Raw genomic sequence first — 17,582 nt, 5'->3', positions numbered from 1 at the left:
GGAAAATAAAAAACTGTGCTTGCTTTGTTGCTGTTTAAGTGCATACTACTTGTCTCTCACTGTTCATTGTCATTAACAGAACAAATGTTTTAAGGCAATTATTTTAAGGTAATTATTAACTTCATGATTGCAATCTCAATACATTTACCACCACTTTTTTCAATACCTTTTTTTTCAATACCAGCAAAATCAGTTGAATATGCAAAACCAAAATATATCACCATAGTAGCAGACTTCAAACTTTCTTTCAAACAAGATAAAAATTTTTACTGATTAGCAGTTATTCTTCTGAGAAGAAAACTTCCTCTAGTAGGTTAGAATGTACTTCAGTAAGAAGCTCTTACTAGACTGGACAAGTTTTATGCTTCCCTTTAAAATTTGCAAACCAATTTTATTCATACAACATAAAATTCATATTAAATAGAAAAATAAGGGCAGTTTTATCCAGATGCTAGCAAACTTCATTTTTTAAGAACTGCTTCTGCTTTGGAGGTACTTAGATTTACATTTATTGTCTAAGACATTTCAAAGACACTAAGCAAAATTAAATCCAACATGAGCTGGAGTCAGCCATATCTAAAAGGTTTCACCTTCATCGGATTTGAAATAGTTACTTTCAATAACATATTGCAAGTGAAATCTCCAAGCAGATTTTTGAGGCATTACCTTCACATTTTATGATGAAATTAAGATCATAAGTGCACATCTGGTATTTACTAAAGTATTTCATCATCTTAAAGAATTAAGCTAAATGAATGTTTTTTTAAACACCAAATAATTAACTGTGGAGACTAAGCAGGCAAGTGGGAAAAAGAATATCAAAGAATCAACAAAATGGAAAATGCTGCATATCCGTAAGATAATGACTAACTGCTTCCAGCCTCTCAATAGTTTAACAGGTCTTAAAATACACCATTATTGTGTTCAAATCTTTACACAACTCCTCTGTCCATGGATGTGCAGCCACTACGATATAATTATTCTCATTGCAAACCTCTGGGTTCAGAATACAGCTGAAAGTCAAAGAATGAATTTTGAAGCATCCTGTGTGCTTACAAATGTGTTCAGACATTTTGTGTCTGTCTTTGGTTTCATAGGAGAAAAAAAAAAATAAAAAAATCAACACAAGGTTTTAAATCAAATTATCTTGAATCTAATTAAAAACAGATTATACGTGTAGACATTTAACTGACATCTCTCTATAGGACAGCAGAAAGTAAAATAACTTTTATTAGGCACAGATAGGCTGTAATCCTTAGATTAAGGATTATATATTTATCTATTCCTCTTAAAGAAAACATACATAGGCTTGAGATCTTCAGCCAAAAAGTAATAATAAAGAAAGTCTATACCTTCTTCACAACAGCAACTTTATTACTAGAATAAAATAAACAATAACTTATATAAACTACTTCCCTAAGTTACATTGACTCTCCTTGGAATTTCTGGTTTAACCTTTTTTTGGAGTAAGCAATACATTAAAAGTTGCCAATATTTCAAAAGAATGCCAAGTTATGGTAACATTTCAATGTCACCTCCTACCTTATGCAAAGACTCAGCAGGATCATATTTGGGTCCCAAAACAAAGATCTTTTGCCCTCTTCGTACCACACCACTGAACACTCTAGCAAAAGCAATGAAAGACTCCTTGTTGTCTGCTTCCTGTTTCGCTGCCTTTGAGGTCACGACATCCATTTGATCAGTGAGCTGTTGCTCTTCACCTAATCAAAGTTACAAAAAATATATCAAGTATAAAAGCAGCTTCTATTTCATCACCTGAAGAAAAACAAAAAGTCAGTTACATACTGTGGTATTACATCTGACGACACACTGAAAGACAGAAAGAATCTTCCACTGTAACTCACAATCCAGCCCCATTTATCAATCATTGCTTCTGTACCAACTTATTTTAGCATCTTCTTAAAAAATACAACACATGCTCTCACAAAAGCTTTGAGGAATTAAAAGTTGTATTCGCATTAAGTATGTTAGCAACAAGTCCATAATTCAAATCTAGTAGCAGCAAGTCAAATAAACCTGACACTATCCACATGGGCAAAAATAAACCATTCTGCATTCCTACTTAAATTGTAAAAGTGTAAAACTATTTTTTCTGCAAAGCATCCCCTTAAGGCATCATCTACCCACAAGTGACTCCAAGACTATGCACAATCACAGGCTTATAAACAGGTATCCATGACACTACTACAGCATTTATAAACTATCAGCTTGCCAGTAACTCCCTCTACACTCTTCATTTAGTCCCACCTATTGAACTGTTTAGACTTGACTGTAGACTGTTCATAATCAGCCACTTGACAAACACCCAGAAGCTACTATTAAATATACTAGAAGAAAACAGGTATCAGATCATTATATACCTTTCTTATCACCAGTGCTTCCAGTCCCTTCAGATGAATTTTCACTTGCGGGCTTTTCAGAAACCTCCTTTCCTTGACTTGCTGCCATTTTTCCTGCATGCCTCTGTTTTGCAAGCTCACGTCGTTGAGCTATTTCTTCTTGGGTTAAAGGCCTAAATTGTATTTTAAAATATTAGCATTTGGAAATGCCCTTTACTTTAAAATAAATTAAATCATACCAATGAGAACATTAATTTCTCTGTGATAATACATATTTTAATCCAGCTAAAATAAACAAACTATTCCTCTATCATGTTTAGAAAGAGGTTACCATGTTAAGCTTTCATATATTTCATTAAAATAAATGCAGCTGCTCCCACTGATGTGTGAATTCTCGTTTTTTCTAGAAAAGACTCAAGCCAATTTTTAAAATTGCTCTTTACATCACGTCCAGTATATTATTCTGAGCTAGAAAGACAGCTAAGACTAAACAGTGTGCAAATCTAGACTTATCTGTACCAACCTGGTCAGAGAAACTTTTCTTCCAAATATACAAGAATCAAATGCTCTCATTTTAAATTACTTGTGATTTCTTTTTTTTTTTTTTTTCTTTAAACTACTCTTGGCTAGTTTTACAGCAGGTGTTAGTATGCAGGAAAAAGACTTTGCCTGCTATAATATCCTTCCCATAAAATGACCTGTCCATAAAAGACAAGAGCCTCGACTGAAGCAACAACAAAGAAATCAGTTTGAATATTCTGATGCCATTTCCATCTACTCACTGGTAAACCCTACCTCAAAATAAAGGGTTTTAACATATGATTTAAAACAAATAAGAAAATAAACAAATAGATAAGATAGTAATATTTAAGACAGGCGCTTTCACCCTTCCTTAAGACAGCACAAAAAGATGTACTTTTAAATACAACTCTTCCCAAGCAATTTAAGCTACAAAGTAGATACACATCTATTAAATCTAAAAGTGCTGCCTGAAGTTGTGTCCTTGGTTTTTGAATTCGGGCCTAAGTGAGAATCTGTGAGATGAGGTTTTCAAAGCCAAAGGAAGTTCATTTCAGATACTGGACATCTGTCATTTCCAGTCCCTTCTCTGCTTCTATTTCACTCATAAAAGAGCTACACAAGTTCTTAAAAATAAGAAATTCTGTTTAGAAAATTCAAGATCCTCTATTTCTTGTGAAACATGTTGTCAGGTGCCAACACCAAAACATTTTCATTATTGTGGCTTAAAAGATTGGGGGAAAAAATGTTACGCAGATTTTTTCTTTTTCCATTGGAATTAGAATGTTTTCAATTTATTTTTCCCCATTGTGAGCAATGGAATATATACTGCCTTCCAGCAGTATTTCCAAAACAACAATGTTTTTTTTCACATTACGTAAGTATTTGTAACAGACTTCTAACCTGAGATGAGACAGAAGAATTCTCTCTACCACCCACCTGCACTTGTAAAGCACAAGCAGACCAACAAATCACAACACCTTATGTGTTCACTTCTTTTCAAGAAGGATAGCATAATCCCACAACAAAACCCCATCTGCATTTGCTAATGTGACAAGAGCAAGGACAACAGCTCTAAGTATGAACATGTTTTAGGGTTCTTTCAGTAAGAAGCACACACACCAACAAACAGAGAGAATCAGAAGTGCCCTATTAGTTTTAATTGTTTAGTAGCTGTGGACAAGTCACTGGGTCTCTTTAATTTCCACATTGTGAAGTGTAAACTATACTCCTTCTCTACAACAAAACAGTTGAAGATTTGCTGAACTCTCTTGGATGCAAAAGAGCCACGTTTCTTCACCAAACGACAAGTAAATATCAACTTTAATTAATGAATGGATCACATTCACATATTAAATCAACCACCCCAATTGACAAAGAGGGAAACAACCCGTCACTTAAGGATCAAAGTTTTTGTATATAGATAGTAAGGACACTGGTTGGACATTTACTCTGCCCCTAATTGGATTAATTAGAAAGCTGTGGATATATGACGTGGCTGAGACCAACTCAGTCTCAATACATCTTTTATATCATGATATGTATGCCTTCTGTATATCATACATCCTGTAGGAAACTATTTATTTAAAAAAAAAAAAAGAAGTTCAATAGAACACTTCATTTTATTGAAATACTTTTTAGAACTTGAGGAAATCACTTTGAACAGTTATTATACTTAAATCAAATCCAAATAGTAAACTCAAAAGACCACAAAAACTACCTCTGAATTAAAAATATCTCTAAAAATCACCTAATAGACACTCCTTAATCAACCAAGGATAGAATGCTAGAATTTGAAACAGTTTCACAACTTGGAGCCTGGAACAGACACATCACATGCCATGGGAAAGGCAAACGTGACAAAATTGCACCCATAAACTTCCCAGAATGTTATTATTAGTCATTTAAATAATTTCTTATATAGTCATTGTGACAGAATCAAGAATCTGCATCTCTGAAATTTCAGACAATGTGTTCAGTTTGTTTATTTTATTGCAAAAGAGAGTGAGGCTGAACAATAGAAAACGCAAAGCAGATGGTGAAGAAGAAAACTTTTTAAAATGAAGACTTCTGTCCTGAAGGCAGTTGTTCAAAGCTATTTAAGGGTTTGGAATGTCTGAAAAATTCCCAGGGGTATGAGAGTGATAGGAAAAGTAGTGAGGAGACAGCCAAGGGATAAACGCAGTCTATATGTGAAGGCACAGAATGCACATGATGTATGTGTGCATTCCAACACATTTTATTATCCAAAAATGCTTTTCATTTGTGTAAATAATTCTGAGAGTGCAAGTAAAATGTATGCTCCCCTCTCATCTCTTCCTTACATGGTACTGTTATAAATATCACTGTATTTAGGTGCTAGACAGTCCTTGCCAAAAATCTCAAAGGTACCTCAAAATTCTGAATGCACAAACTGCAATACACACATAAGCACTGTTAATCACATTCTCAATTTGATAAGAAGCAGATTGAGCGTGGGCAGGTTTTCAGTTAGTAGGTAAAACGTAGACTTCCACCCTAGTTTGTGTCAGCATTGACTTCCACAAAATTAGTCACTCCTAGTAGTATCATTAGAAATCACAAAAATGAGATCATTGAGATCATGAGATGCTGTCAAATAAATCCTTACATAGAATTGTAACACACTCAGGCAGATCACAGCACAAGATTAACGCACAGATCTGCAATAATCCCCAGGTTAAATTATACCCTCATTTATTCTATTTGTCCAGTTGGTAAAACCAATGAAAGTGCAACCAATGTTGAGCAAGCAGTGACCAAATCAGAAGAGCTATTCTCTTCTCTTCCTCTTCCCTCATTTTTTTTTCCTCCAGTCCACAAGAAAAGATACAGTCCATAAGAAAAGATACACTCCATAAGAAAAGCCAATGAAACTGGCAAGAAGGAAAGAAGAGGGACCACACGGTCACAGAAAATGAGTAAATGAAAATTTTGGAGCAGAAAGGAAGAGATTCCCTGCCTACAAGAGATGCTATAACATGCACACTGTACACATGAACCAGGCACAGGTGGCCAAACACATTATTACTAACTCACAGTAAGCTCAATCACATGGTAAACCAGAGCTATGGAAATAACATGGCAAGCAGTGTAACAAACACAATATTATCACCCAGCAGACTGTTGATACAACAGACTTCAGGTAAAATAAACAAGTTGATGACGACTATTTTCTTACTGTCACATTCCTCAGGGATAGCTCATTCCATTCAGACTGGATGACAACTAAACTTCTTCACTCCATCAACACTGTGAAGGGCTTTTCTGCCCTTCCATGTTATGAAAGACATTTGTTGTTCCAAAACATTTGAAAAGTTCCGTATTTGAATAGTCAGAAATCATACACAAATTGACCTCTGGTTTCTAAATAAACTACTGGGTTGGGGTTTTTTGTTTTTGCCATTCTTTCTAAATTTTAGACCATTTGAAGAAGGAAACATCAGCCAGAACACCACTTCCAGAGATTGATACCGCCTGCAATAAGTGTCTGCAGTGCATCGGCCATGTTTTTGGAGGATGAGGATACTTTCTCTCCATACAGTTTCTAAAGTTTAAATTACATGATCTCATGGGCATGTGCTTGATTCTGTCAAACTAAGGAGGCCCAACATCTTATAATCTAAGTAACGGAACAGGTTGCACATAGAGGTTGTGGATGCCCCCTCCCTGGAGGCATTCAAGGCCAGGCTGGATGTGGCTCTGGGCATCTGGTCTGGTGGTTGGTGACCCTGCACATAGCAGGGGGTTGAAACTGGATGATCACTGTGGTCCTTTTCAACCCAGGCCATTCTATGATTCTAATTAATAGAGAATCTTCTGGATTGCACTTCATGACACCAACATACACATCCTTTTTAATGTCACCACAATCCCTATGCAGTTTCTGGTAGAAATCCACGTCTATACACAAAACTAACAACTGAAAATTATCCAAAACAGTATTTACATAAAATCTTAGATAGTGGTCTTACAGGACTCCAGAAAAAAAGGCATAAATGGGTAACTTTTCATCTTCTATTATCATACACTAAAGATCGTTCACTCTGAGATGCATAACAAAACTAAGACATCAGTATCAAGCTATCATACTTTATCCTGAAAAACTGCCCTGACTGATACACCAACCTTTGATGTGCCTGGCATATTAAGTGCACGAAGAAGAGAGAAGAAACTTGAAACAGTACTCCTCCAGAATGCTATATGCTTTTCTCTCCCAGACTCACAAATACACATACTAAATTATGTCCAGAGTTTCACATACCAGTTCTTAAATCAGTTCCAAAAATTCAAGTGTATTCTGGATTCAAACATACACTGCTACAGTGACATTTATTTCAGCATTTTGAAAAGCATATATGACTTTGTCAATGATATAACTGGTGCCATCTCCAGATGTAAAACTGTACAAGCTGTTTGAATGACTCAGGACATATTCATTTCTAATGCACCAACTACAATTTAATACAAATTTCTGTTTAATGCAAACAGAAAATGATGGGTTCAGCTCAAACTGAAGTCACTGAAAATCATACTGTCTTAAACTTACCTAAAAGGAAACAGTAATTTCTTAAAGAGCATGAATTTTTATGACTGTTACCTACTTATAATCAAGACAACGTAAAGCGTTTTCAGTTGAAGTCAGGCAAAAATTACTGGATTTGCATGTTTTCTGCAATAAAGTATTTAGGAAACAATAGGAAGGAGACAAAGTACACTACAATCTGTTGGTTTAAGACATGCAAACACAGGAAGAAAACTATTATAGTAATTTCATGCAGAGTTGTATAAGAAAGGGCTGATTTCAAAGTGACACACAAAAAAACAAACTCTGATTTCCAGCTGACTGAGGAGAATGCACTATCTTTCAATCCTATCTTCAGGAAAATGCCAAAGATGTTACAGGTTCTATATCCCTTCTGCACTCATAAAATACCATTTTAGCAGATCAGGTTATTAGGTCAGCAGGCCTTTCCTTACTACCATTTAGAAGAAATTGAATATGTAACAATAAATAAGTACAGCTATCACAAATAATTGTGGTCTTTTAATATGAAGCAAGGAGATTCAGAGAAGACAATCTGGTCCTATTTCCCATTAGTTTTGGTTTAAGATATTTTCCATCTAAGGTGAAGTAGATCATACTGCACTGTTTTAGTGGTCTCTTAATTTGTTTGCCTACCCCACCCAACCAAGGGACCAGCAATTTTCACAAGTTTACTGAACTTAATATCTTCAACATCTCCACCTCTGTCTCAATTCATTGGAATTAGCAAATAATTTCACAAGTTCAGCCAGAAGAAACTGGAAGACAAAGCATACTTGCACAATTCTTATTTCTTAAAAGACTGACAAAAGACTCAGTGTCACAGTGGTACAAGAAGTCAAATTCCAAGTCTTCCCAAAGTGAGATAAACATAAGCTGCCAACTAGTTGAAACCTGATCACAGATTCCACAAATTCATTTTCTACTTATTCTAGTATTATAACTTCTGGCAAATCTTGTTATTTAACCAGAAAAAGGAAAAAAAAAAAGAAAAAAAAAAGAAAAAAAAGAAAAGAAAAGAAAAGAAAAAAAGCCCAGCAATTTTAGTATAGAAACTATTGATTTTTAAAGTCACGTTCTAGATGACATTAGTTGCCAGCAGCAGTCTCAAAGGAAGATGGATTTTTAATTAAAACAAGCCTTTTATCATTTACTGAATGCCCTGGACATAGAAAAGCCTTTCCCTTTTCCCAGGCTGCGATTAAAAAGTTCTACAAGCATGTGGAAGAAATAAGACGAACTATAAAAAAAAAACAAAACACTATAAGACAAAGTCAATTTGCAGCTACAAAGAAAACTACAAAAAGGTAACATTACACAGTAGCACCTTGCGAAAGGAAAGGAAAAGACACCAGAAGCATGGATCTGCTTGTTACCTCTGGAAGCACAACAGCGTAAGCCTCGCAAAACAAAACAACAAAAAAAAACCAACAAACAAAGAACACAACGCACTCTATAGAAAAGTATCTATTTTTTTTACATGCTTTAACACATTTAAAAATACCCCCCATCCAAGAGGATGCAAACAACCTAGCAGATAGGTCCTGCAGTTAAACATCAGAACACACAAGAACAGTAATGGCCCTTGAAAGACAACATGAAATTGAAAAATACAATACATACATGTTTTTGTAGTAGCAAATATGAAACCACTATTATAACACACTCTTCACCTACATATGTTAAGCATGTAGCTCCCTCTGTTCACACATCCTTAAGGAAGATCCTCATGGAGCCTTATTTGATCCTCCTGGTTCCAACACTGCATCTCAGCACAGCCATCACAGTCTTTGCTGCGCCACTGTAAATAGCACATATTGGCCAGTATATTTCAAAGCATGTTGAGGGACCACATTACATAATTATATAATTGTTAACATTGGTATTTTGTTGCACTGAAAATATGTTTTCAGTTTTTCCCTCTTTTTTAGAAATAAGCTCATTTTCTGAATTCTTCAAGAACTGCTTATCTATAGAATCTTAACCATTAAAACACTGAAACACACATCTAGCTACATTACTAGTTTTCAAAATCCAACTATCCAATTATCACTTCAAAACAAACTTCCCACTGTTACCTAATCAGCAAAATTAAATGGTGATGATAATGACTGCTTACTTCAAAAGTAAAGTCTGGCGATTTCACTTTGATACAGACAACCAGTAACTAATTGAATAATTAAAGACTTCAAGAAAAACAGTTCAGAAAAGCTATCAAGAAAAACACCACAGTGTTCAATTTCCTAAACAAAGATACGGAAAGGACACTGCCTACAGTCAGAGCTGGTATCCTACAAATTCTCCAGAAAAACTCTAAGCCAGTTCTCACTCTGCTGCAATATTATCTCAGAAAACCCACTTTCCAGTGATTTAGTCCAGACACATTTACCTACATTTTGTTACAATTTTTGGATGAGCTCTGCATTATTTGAACTATCACACAGATGTAATCTTCCACTCAACTCAGTAAACAATTTGATGTTTTCCAACCTAGATCAATGACAGTCAGAATTCCTGAGAATGTATGACTAAAGAAAATTTCAAAAAAAGGCAAACAAGAAAGATGCAAGATGAATATTGGAAGAGACAGGGAAGCAGAGTTTATCCATGAGTGGTCATGTAGAAGTATGCAAACTATGTAGAATGAAAATATTAAGAGCTAGCCATTAGTCCTGGGAAAGTCACAATCTCTCACACATGGTCTTCTGCTTGAAATCACAAAACAGGACCTGTAGTAGCTCATTTCATTGTTGTTGCTGCAACTAAAATCCTGGAAATGTGCCAAATACTTTCTGTGTCTGGTATATTTAAAAGCTACCACTGCCTCTATGCTGCATCATGTCAAACAATCTTGATTCTCTCAACCAATAAAAGAATTGATAGCTATCACTAGCAGAATAATGAGAAAGTGGTAGCCTCAGTGTATTTGGAATGAAAAATAACTCTTCTGTAATCGAGTACCTATGAAGGAAAGCAGACGAAACAGGAATAGCAGCACAATGCTGCACTGATGCCTGATCACGCTCAGCATCACAGTAAAGCTGTGCTCGAAGCAAAACAGCACCATCTAGTGTCTTGTCAATCCACAAGTGTAATGTGCTTCTTTTTCTGTTTTTTTTGTTTTTTTACCCTGAAGTCAAACTTAATGCAGGAAAGAATTTTTGGTGGAAGATTTTAGATAACTGTGACAGAAAATATTGCGGTCCAGGCAGTGAATGAAATAATGGAAAAATCTTCAAGGGTTATTACAGCAACAGTATCATCTTATGCACATTCAACAGTCCAACTTAATAGAAAGCTTAATATACTAAGTGTTACTTAGCTGTAAGTGGCAATACTTTCAGCTTTAAGATCATAAAAACATAATTAATCCCTAAAGATATTAATGTAGATTAGAAGTGACATGGTCCATTTCCTTACCTTGGTTTATTGTGTGGCAATGCCTTTGCGTCAACAGCAAACATTTTGGAAACAAAAACAATCACTGGGGCCGTTCCTTCACTACTGCATTTCAGAAAAGCTGAACAAACATAAAGGTTATTTGCAACATTTTTTCCCCCAACTGTATGGACAACATTGTAGCTTTCCATGACTGTTACAGGAATTACTGTTTCTCCATTTCAATGAGTAACATGATAGAGACAAAGAAACAGGAAAAATATACATTTCTCAGGCTTTCTCATTTGAGAACTCTACCTCAATCTTGAAGTTTGTTTCACAATAAAAAGAGTAGAAGTGTAGAAAAAGAGATCCTTTATAATAAAGCACAAGGTACACATACTCCAGCTAAACATATTGTTATGATACTTAAAATTGTGTTCATAGGCTGGTTAAGATCAAAATGAAAAGACAGGGAGTAGCTTAATATTTAGAATGAGCTACTAATCCAGTACCTCACTGTATTACTCCTCCTTACAGATCAAAGGCAAAAGTCCTGCAAGCATCTAGATGCTCATGGCTTCATGAAATTCCAACAACTCAGCTGCAAGAATGGATCTACCTCAAGTGTTAACACATTCAATACTTAGGAAATACTTTTTTCCCTATCAAACTTGGAGCTCATTATCACAATCGTAGCAAACAATACTGTTTAAGATTTCAATTGTATTCTAATGCTCTGCCTTTTATCTTTATCTTTTATCTTTTATGTATGAAAATATTGTAGTCATAAGCACTTTACAATTAAGAATTAAGAGAAAACTTACTATAATGTGAAATACCCTATTTTCATACCCAACAGCAATAAGACCCAAGTTTACAGAGGCAACTTTCTTCCAATTGACTTACACTAGTACGATACTCTACATTGTCCTGAGAACACATTCATTGTACCTCAGAGAAGGAAGAAAGCATCAGTTTCCTTACATCAAGAAACAATTCCTAGCAATTTGTCGACATCTCATCCCAAGTGGACATTTGACATCTCATCCCTCTGGATTCAATGAAGCTCACTGTAAAACACTGTTTCTCTGTAAAACACCTTTTACTACACTCCCAGAGTTCAGAAATTGTTTCAACTGCTCCTAGTTTAAGCATGCTAACTCCCACCTGACCCAGCTCCATGCTGTCACCAGAGAGCAGAGATCAGCACTGCCCCTCTGCTCCCTGTGAGGAGCTGTGAGCTGCCATGAGGGCTCCCCTCAGTCTTCTCTGCTCTGAGCTGAACTGAACTACACGATGAGTTCCACTGTTTAGATATAAATACAAGTATTAACCTTGTAACTTCCCAAAATCCAGAGTTTGAGTCTTAGACTTTGTTACTTGCAGCTTGAGTTGTCTAAAAGTCATGAATATATGAGATTGAGGAAAAATATCAGGTGTAAAAAATAAGACAATACTATGACACATCAAAGATAAACATCAACAAAACTACAAGTAAAATAATTATATACATCTAAATAGAGGTTACCACGCATCTTACAATCTGAAGATAAACAAAATAATCAAGACTGAAACAAAGCTGTGCTCCAGCAATGGCTGAAACCTACCGCTTTTCAGTTCCTGGGTTTCCGGTGGTAAAGAATCAAAGGTTTTAGCTCCAACACACATCAGCTTTTCCACTCTCTCTGCAGTGATGTCAAGGGGACTGGGAAGTTTACTACATACCATAGCTAAAGCATATTGCTAAGGATATAGAGAATCTTCGTTATATTTCCTTCCTTACTGGAAGACAAAGGCTTTCATTATCTGTTTCTCTAAATCAACCCTATCATGCACTAACTGCCATCCACAACAGACAGTTCCAATCCACACTCGAGTCAGCAACCATTTCTAACATTTGCCCACATGCAGAGCAGAGAGCTAAGTAAGGATGGCCCACTCTGTGTGCAACTGGAAAGCTAGGAACTGCACAACTGACAATTTATAGAGCTAATATTTGTAAAGCATTAATTTGCACATATTTACTGATTAATAAGTGCATGTAAATTAACATGTTTGCATATACAGCTATTGAAAGAAGATATTCAAAATGTTTTGTCTAACCAAAAGAATGTTCAAGAAGTAAAATCTCAATCATGCTACAAATTTATTAACTTCTTCCTTCTTGGTGGTAATCACAGAGCTCTGCCTTTGATAAGCGTTGTAGTTATCACACGTTCCCTACTATCACACCAATTAAATGTCTCCTTATGATTACTCACAGCTTCTTCATCAGTACCTTCAGTTATTATGAGAAAGTATGCAATACAAACTGCCCTCTCTGCACTGTCTTTTACTTCGTTATCATCTCAGGTACTTTTGTTAGTTTGTTTTCAAATCAAGCCATCATTACTTCGGCCTTTATTTCTAACACTCTTAACATATTGAAGAACAATGTCAGAACAGAAACTGTTATTGAAGGGAAATGTAGAAAGCAGATATTCCTAAGGAATTTCTCAAATGGAGACATCACAGAAAACATAAATAAAAAAACCCAGCACTGGCAAAGTACCATTACCGCTAGCATTAAGTGAGCCAAGTCACTACACAATTAGAATGCACTCTTTCAAGACTATGAACCACCAGTAGAACAAAAAGCTGCATCCTCCTGAAGGATACAAAGGACTGCATCAGATATAGGCAGCCACTGACTACAAATGGCATTAAGGTGAACTTTGGGGTCTGCGTGCCGTGACTCCCGGGGGCCAATTTTCAAGCCCAACGAGGTAACAATCTTCTCAATTTTTTCTTTATCTCTGTAAGGAAGATACAAGCCATGTCAGTAATATCTAACATGCATTCCTTGCTAGAGTAGTTCAAAACACCACCGGAAAGGGATTCTGTGAAAGTTTTACAGGTTCTTCTCACCTTTTCATAACAGCTTCATATAGACTCCATATGTTGTCCAACACCAACTGCACAAACAAGGGCTTCTTTCCTTTTGACTGGTAGAACATGAAGAGACATGCAGGCAATTATCAGCACTTCCACACTCTTCCAGCAGGCTTAAGGCTCCACTTTAATTAAGCATTTTCCTAAGTAGTATGTAAAATCTTTATTCAAAATCAACCCCCCCATCTCCTGTTCCTACACGAGATCAACTCTTGTCTAAGAAACGGCATAAATCACTAAAATAAAATGGAATTTTAAAGTGCAGAATAAGGGTTTCAATTTCAGAGAAAGATCCTGATAAACACAATACATCCACCTTGAGCATGGTTATCTTCTCTTAATCCTCACCTACTGAGAAAAAAAAAGTTATTAGATGAAAAAAAGGAAACTCCTGCCCTCTGAGTGGTAGAAACAATGCCCACAAAAGTACAGTTCTCATGCCGGTGTTTCAAGCACAGCCTTCAATTACAATTTACATCTCAGTATGGCAAAAATTCTCTAAAATCCTAAATCCTCAGTTAAACATGGGAATCCTAAATGAGGAGCTGCAGAAACACTCTTCAGTTCAGATGACAGAGGTCCATTCACTACACTGGTTCCTACACTACCAGTCTTGCATTCGTCTTCTGTATTTTGCTGTACCCTGAATCTCTAAAGCTGGGGAAAAAAAAGAACAACAACAACAAAAAACCCTAAACTAAATAAACCCCAGGTAATATTTTTGCAATCTGCCTACCTGATCACCTTTCATTATCTTCTTTGCTTTTGTATTTAGATAATAATCTCCCCATAAAGTCTTCAGCAGCACTGCAGGCTTGATTCCAATCTTTTGGCTGTACAGTTTTGCAAAATGCTCAATGCTGAAAGCAAACAAAATGCATCTTGATTAAAGTGTAACACTGTTTACATGTGCTTGTCAGCCCAAGCAAGTGACAGCTTACACAAATCTCATGACCTTGTTTTGCTCCCTTTTTCTTTCCCCCAGCTCGCCTTCACGTTAACTCCTGTTTTTTCACATTTACACCTACAAAAACATTCAATGGCAACAGCTCAAAAATGCCAGCAGTATTTGTATGTTTTTGTTTTATTTTAAGTCAGCTTGAAGGCTGAACTCGTTTCAGCTAAAGAAACACTTGTACGACCCCTTGAGAAAAATATCAAATACAGTACAAAAGTTTTCAGTATTTAAAGTCACATCCCTCTAACTTATTCTATAGAAGAGGTACTGTTATATATTTAACTGTGACCAGAACAGTAAGAATTAAAAATCAAGTATTTTTTCTAGTCATACTTCAGCCATCCAATGATGGCAATTATTTTCTTATCTATTTTAGGCACTTATTAAAGCAATGTTCCAAATAACAACATGTCTAACCCATAAAACAACACAAATTTTAATATTGAGGGGATACAACCACTGTAAACTTATTAAAGTTTTAAGTCAGAATATGAATGCTTTCCTTAGTGGATGTGAAAGTGAATTACATGCAGAGTATACTGGGTAATTTGCAGCTCACGTTTGTTTTGAAAGCCTGCAAAAGGAAATATGTGCAAATAAAAACTAGCACTTTGGTTCTGAGAAGCTGAGAGGTGACCTGGGTTTAATATTACCATTCTAGGTACATCATCAGGCAACAGTACACCAAGACGCAAAAGTTTGAAGAGCTTTTTTCAGTTCTCTTCACTGCAGTGATAAGAATTCAATTTTTAAGACTAAAACCATACCAAATAATAAAATGCAAATTAAAGCCTGAGCTTGGCTTAAAAATGCCAGAGTTTAAGGTTTTACAACAGCCAAGAACTGTACTGGATTACCAGGTGAATCTCTTTAATTACAGACCCGTGCTAAAGCTGAGGACTCCACCTTGTGGCCAGTCAGAACAGAGCACGTGTCATCCTTACCACAGCATGCTGCCCTCCAAGACTGGTTACTGAGAACAGAATTGCATCACATACTCAGATCAGTCACCCTGCTAATTTTGTGGAATTGTTCTATCCTCACATTCTTTTACTTCATTCATAGTGTTTCCAGCTGTGTAGTGTTAATATATATTAACATATATATTAACAATATATATGTATATATGATGTTGCATATCACAGGGAAAGAAAAATCAGAAGTAGGAAGGAACCCAAAATACTTCAAATTTGAGGTTACCTGCAGCAAACACATATCAAAAAAAGGCAACAAATTAAACTTCATACCTACCCAAAACCCCAGCCATCAATTGCACTGGCAAACACCACATTTCCATGGTCTGGAGAAAAATAGAGGTGGGAATCATCTGTATCTTCCAAACCAGCACTCCAGTCATAAATTTGATCTCCAGCTGCTGTGTCAGAACTACTTTCACTTTCAGCTTCTTTTTCAGCTCTTTCTTCTAAGACTTTCGAGGTAAAAAGTGATCCAGTGACTGCATTTATCTACAAAAGGGCAGGCAAAAATACCCAAAGATCTGTACACTCATTCACAGCATGTGTAATTAAAACACAATTCCCCCCATCCTCCAAAACACATAGGTTTTTGTTGTTTCTTTTTTAACAACTTTGTGCACTTATGATTCATTCTGCAATCTAGAACACAGACCTCAGGTATCTAACCCTGTCAATCTGAAGACAATGGGAGTTTGACAGACAAACATTTCAGCTTAGAGTAGGTTTTCTGATTCACTCAGTAATGTCAGGATTAAATCAGCTTTAGAATATTATACATCACCCAATGTTTCTCAGAAGAAGGAATGATGAAAACTCATTACTGCCAACAAACAAACAACAACAGAGGGCAAAGGGAAACCATGCAGATAACTGTTGAAAAAGGAGCTCTAAAAAGAGTCTGAAGGCAATTTACCTTACAACCTGAGAAGAGTTAACTTCATTCTGGCATAAATCTATCATTATCAATAACAGTCTAAAGATATTTAGTCTGGCCTCAAAGGAGCCTAGGCAATTTATCAGGGCAAGACGTACGGCATGTTATTTCTAAAAGCAAAGAGATTTCCACGATGCCTTGTCCAGTGACATTTCAGTCTCTTTTCTCCATCAAAGACACTCAGAATGAGCCTCATATCATTGATTCATTTTTTTTTCAGTTGGTTAAATAAGACAAGAAGTCCCAGCGCTCGGTTCCACAATGTAAGGAAAATTGGTTTTGTTGCAGTTATAAGCCACTGAAAACCACAATCTCTGTCAATTCAAGAATGGAGACAAGGCAGGGGGAACTCGCAACCAAATCTGCTGCATGAACATGACACTAAAGCAAGAATACCTGTTCTAAAATATTCTTAAGGTGCATGTATGCCTCCTGAGGGGTTAACTTCAGCTCCACAATCAAGCGATCAATTTTATTTATCACCAATACTGGACGAATGTTTTCTAGCCATGCCTGCCGTAGAACTGCTTGAGTCTATTAAGAAAGAAACAGTTTAAAAGAAAACCCATTACAGAAAGCTTGATACCACAAGAGATAGAATGTTCCATAGGGATAGTTACAGAATTCTACAGAAAATATTTTTACAGCTAAAAAGCCCACCAAAGTAACCCATACTCCTATAAAAATCATTTAAAAAAAAACCAAAATCATTATTTTGCATAATTATTCCATTTTCAATACTCTAAAAGCACACAACAATATTAAATAATTTGCTTCAGACATTGACTTCTTCTCTACACAAATATTCTACTACCAGAAATATTACACAGTTTTTCAACCCTACACCACTACACCCACTCAACAGCTTTAGTCAATTTTTCAGCAAAACCAAGAAATAAAATTGCCCTCTTTCAGACCTTGAGTACTTGATCATCCATTACAAGTATCCAGAACTCCT

At 35.9% G+C, this 17,582-nt stretch overlaps 1 protein-coding gene across 2 annotated transcripts in view; it reads right to left on the bottom strand.

Moving 5' to 3' along the window:
* EFL1 (elongation factor like GTPase 1) overlaps positions 1-17,582 on the bottom strand; it is a 58,457-nt gene that overhangs the window by 39,140 nt on the left and 1,735 nt on the right. For both annotated transcript variants that reach the window (XM_031587696.2, XM_090148964.1), the window contains exons 6-14: positions 17,021-17,158; positions 15,965-16,179; positions 14,492-14,615; positions 13,732-13,808; positions 13,483-13,619; positions 12,432-12,554; positions 10,864-10,963; positions 2,382-2,533; positions 1,543-1,721 (exon numbers count right to left, since the gene is read on the bottom strand). In XM_031587696.2, coding sequence (XP_031443556.2) covers positions 1,543-1,721; positions 2,382-2,533; positions 10,864-10,963; positions 12,432-12,554; positions 13,483-13,619; positions 13,732-13,808; positions 14,492-14,615; positions 15,965-16,179; positions 17,021-17,158 — 1,245 coding nt within the window. The remainder of the gene's footprint in view (positions 1-1,542; positions 1,722-2,381; positions 2,534-10,863; positions 10,964-12,431; positions 12,555-13,482; positions 13,620-13,731; positions 13,809-14,491; positions 14,616-15,964; positions 16,180-17,020; positions 17,159-17,582) is intronic.

This window comes from Phasianus colchicus, chromosome 12 (assembly GCF_987193195.1).
Source record: "Phasianus colchicus chromosome 12, bPhaCol1.hap1.1, whole genome shotgun sequence".
NCBI lineage: Eukaryota > Metazoa > Chordata > Aves > Galliformes > Phasianidae > Phasianus > Phasianus colchicus.
This window is presented reverse-complemented; position numbering and strand designations above follow the sequence as displayed.